This window comes from Mandrillus leucophaeus, unplaced genomic scaffold, assembly GCF_000951045.1.
Source record: "Mandrillus leucophaeus isolate KB7577 unplaced genomic scaffold, Mleu.le_1.0 Scaffold927, whole genome shotgun sequence".
Taxonomy (NCBI): Eukaryota; Metazoa; Chordata; class Mammalia; order Primates; family Cercopithecidae; genus Mandrillus; species Mandrillus leucophaeus.
In genome coordinates this window covers 466,180-467,304 of record NW_012110108.1, presented here as the reverse complement: position 1 = coordinate 467,304, position 1,125 = coordinate 466,180, and the positions used below count along the sequence as shown (strand labels likewise).

The window sequence follows — 1,125 nt, the reverse complement described above, 5'->3', positions numbered from 1 at the left end:
TGACTTTTTAACTAAAATTGGAAATTAGTGGTTACATGGAACTGATAGATGGTTTTAAAGGAAGACACAACACAGTCACTTTCAAGTTAAAAAGAAAACGGAAGCAAATGAACTCAGCATTTCTGGTAGTTGTGAGATGGGTATAGCAGGATAGTGGACAAGTTAAAACTTCATTTTTCCTTTATTGAATCTTTATGATGACATTCATTCGTGTTAGTACATACTTTCATTTGTTTCTATAAAACACTACTTTGTGAACCAAATCTTTAAAAGCTTGTTTTACTAGCTGGTTTCTCGGGGTGTAAATAAAAGGGTTCAGCATGGGGGCAACTGAAGTGTTGAGAATAGCTACTTCTTTGGTCAATGATGCTGTTTCTTTTGCTGAAGGCCTGACATACATGAATATACAGCTTCCATAAGAGGTGGAGATGACGATCATATGAGAGGAGCAAGTGGAGAAAGCCTTTTTCCTCTGATTGGCAGATGGGATTCTCAGAATAGTGCAAATGATGCACTCATAGGACAGAATTACTAATGCTAAGGTAATCAGCAGAGTAACAAAGGCAAAGTAAAAACCAATCATCTCTAAAAGCCACGTGTCTGAGCATGAGAGTTGTAAAATGGGGAAATAGTCACAAGAGAAGTGATCAGTGACATTGGAAGCACAAAAATCTAATTTGAAGATAAGTGTGAGTGGTGGAAAAATGGTCAGAAATCCTCCCAGCCATGAACTAAAGACAAGCAGGGTGCAAATTTTCTTGTTCATGATGGTGGTGTCGTGGAGAGATTTGCAGATGGCCACATGACGATCATAAGACATTGCAGCTAGAAGAAAAAATTCAGACGCACCCATGAAGATGAAGAAAAATAATCGAGCTAAACAGTTGTTATAGGAAATGGTCTTGACTTTAGTAATAATTGCCCCCCAAAATTTGGGGATGGAAACACTGGTGAATGTAATTTCTAAGAAGGAGAAATTCCGGAGGAAGTAATATATAGGAATCTTTAGACTAGAGTCTATCAAGGCAAAGATGATAAAGGTTAAATTGCCAGTCACACTTAATACGTAAGTTTTAAATAAAAAGATAAAAATTACAATCTGAAGCTCTGGGCTGTCTGATATGC

At 37.2% G+C, this 1,125-nt stretch overlaps 1 protein-coding gene across 1 annotated transcript; it reads right to left on the bottom strand.

Moving 5' to 3' along the window:
- Positions 1–226: 226 nt before the first annotated feature.
- On the bottom strand, positions 227–1,123 carry LOC105532019 (olfactory receptor 6C3-like; the record flags this gene model as incomplete). Its single annotated transcript, XM_011970085.1, has 1 exon — positions 227–1,123. A coding segment is annotated over one exon (897 nt), but the record flags the coding sequence as incomplete, so codon positions are not given.
- Between the last annotated feature and the right edge of the window lie 2 nt (positions 1,124–1,125).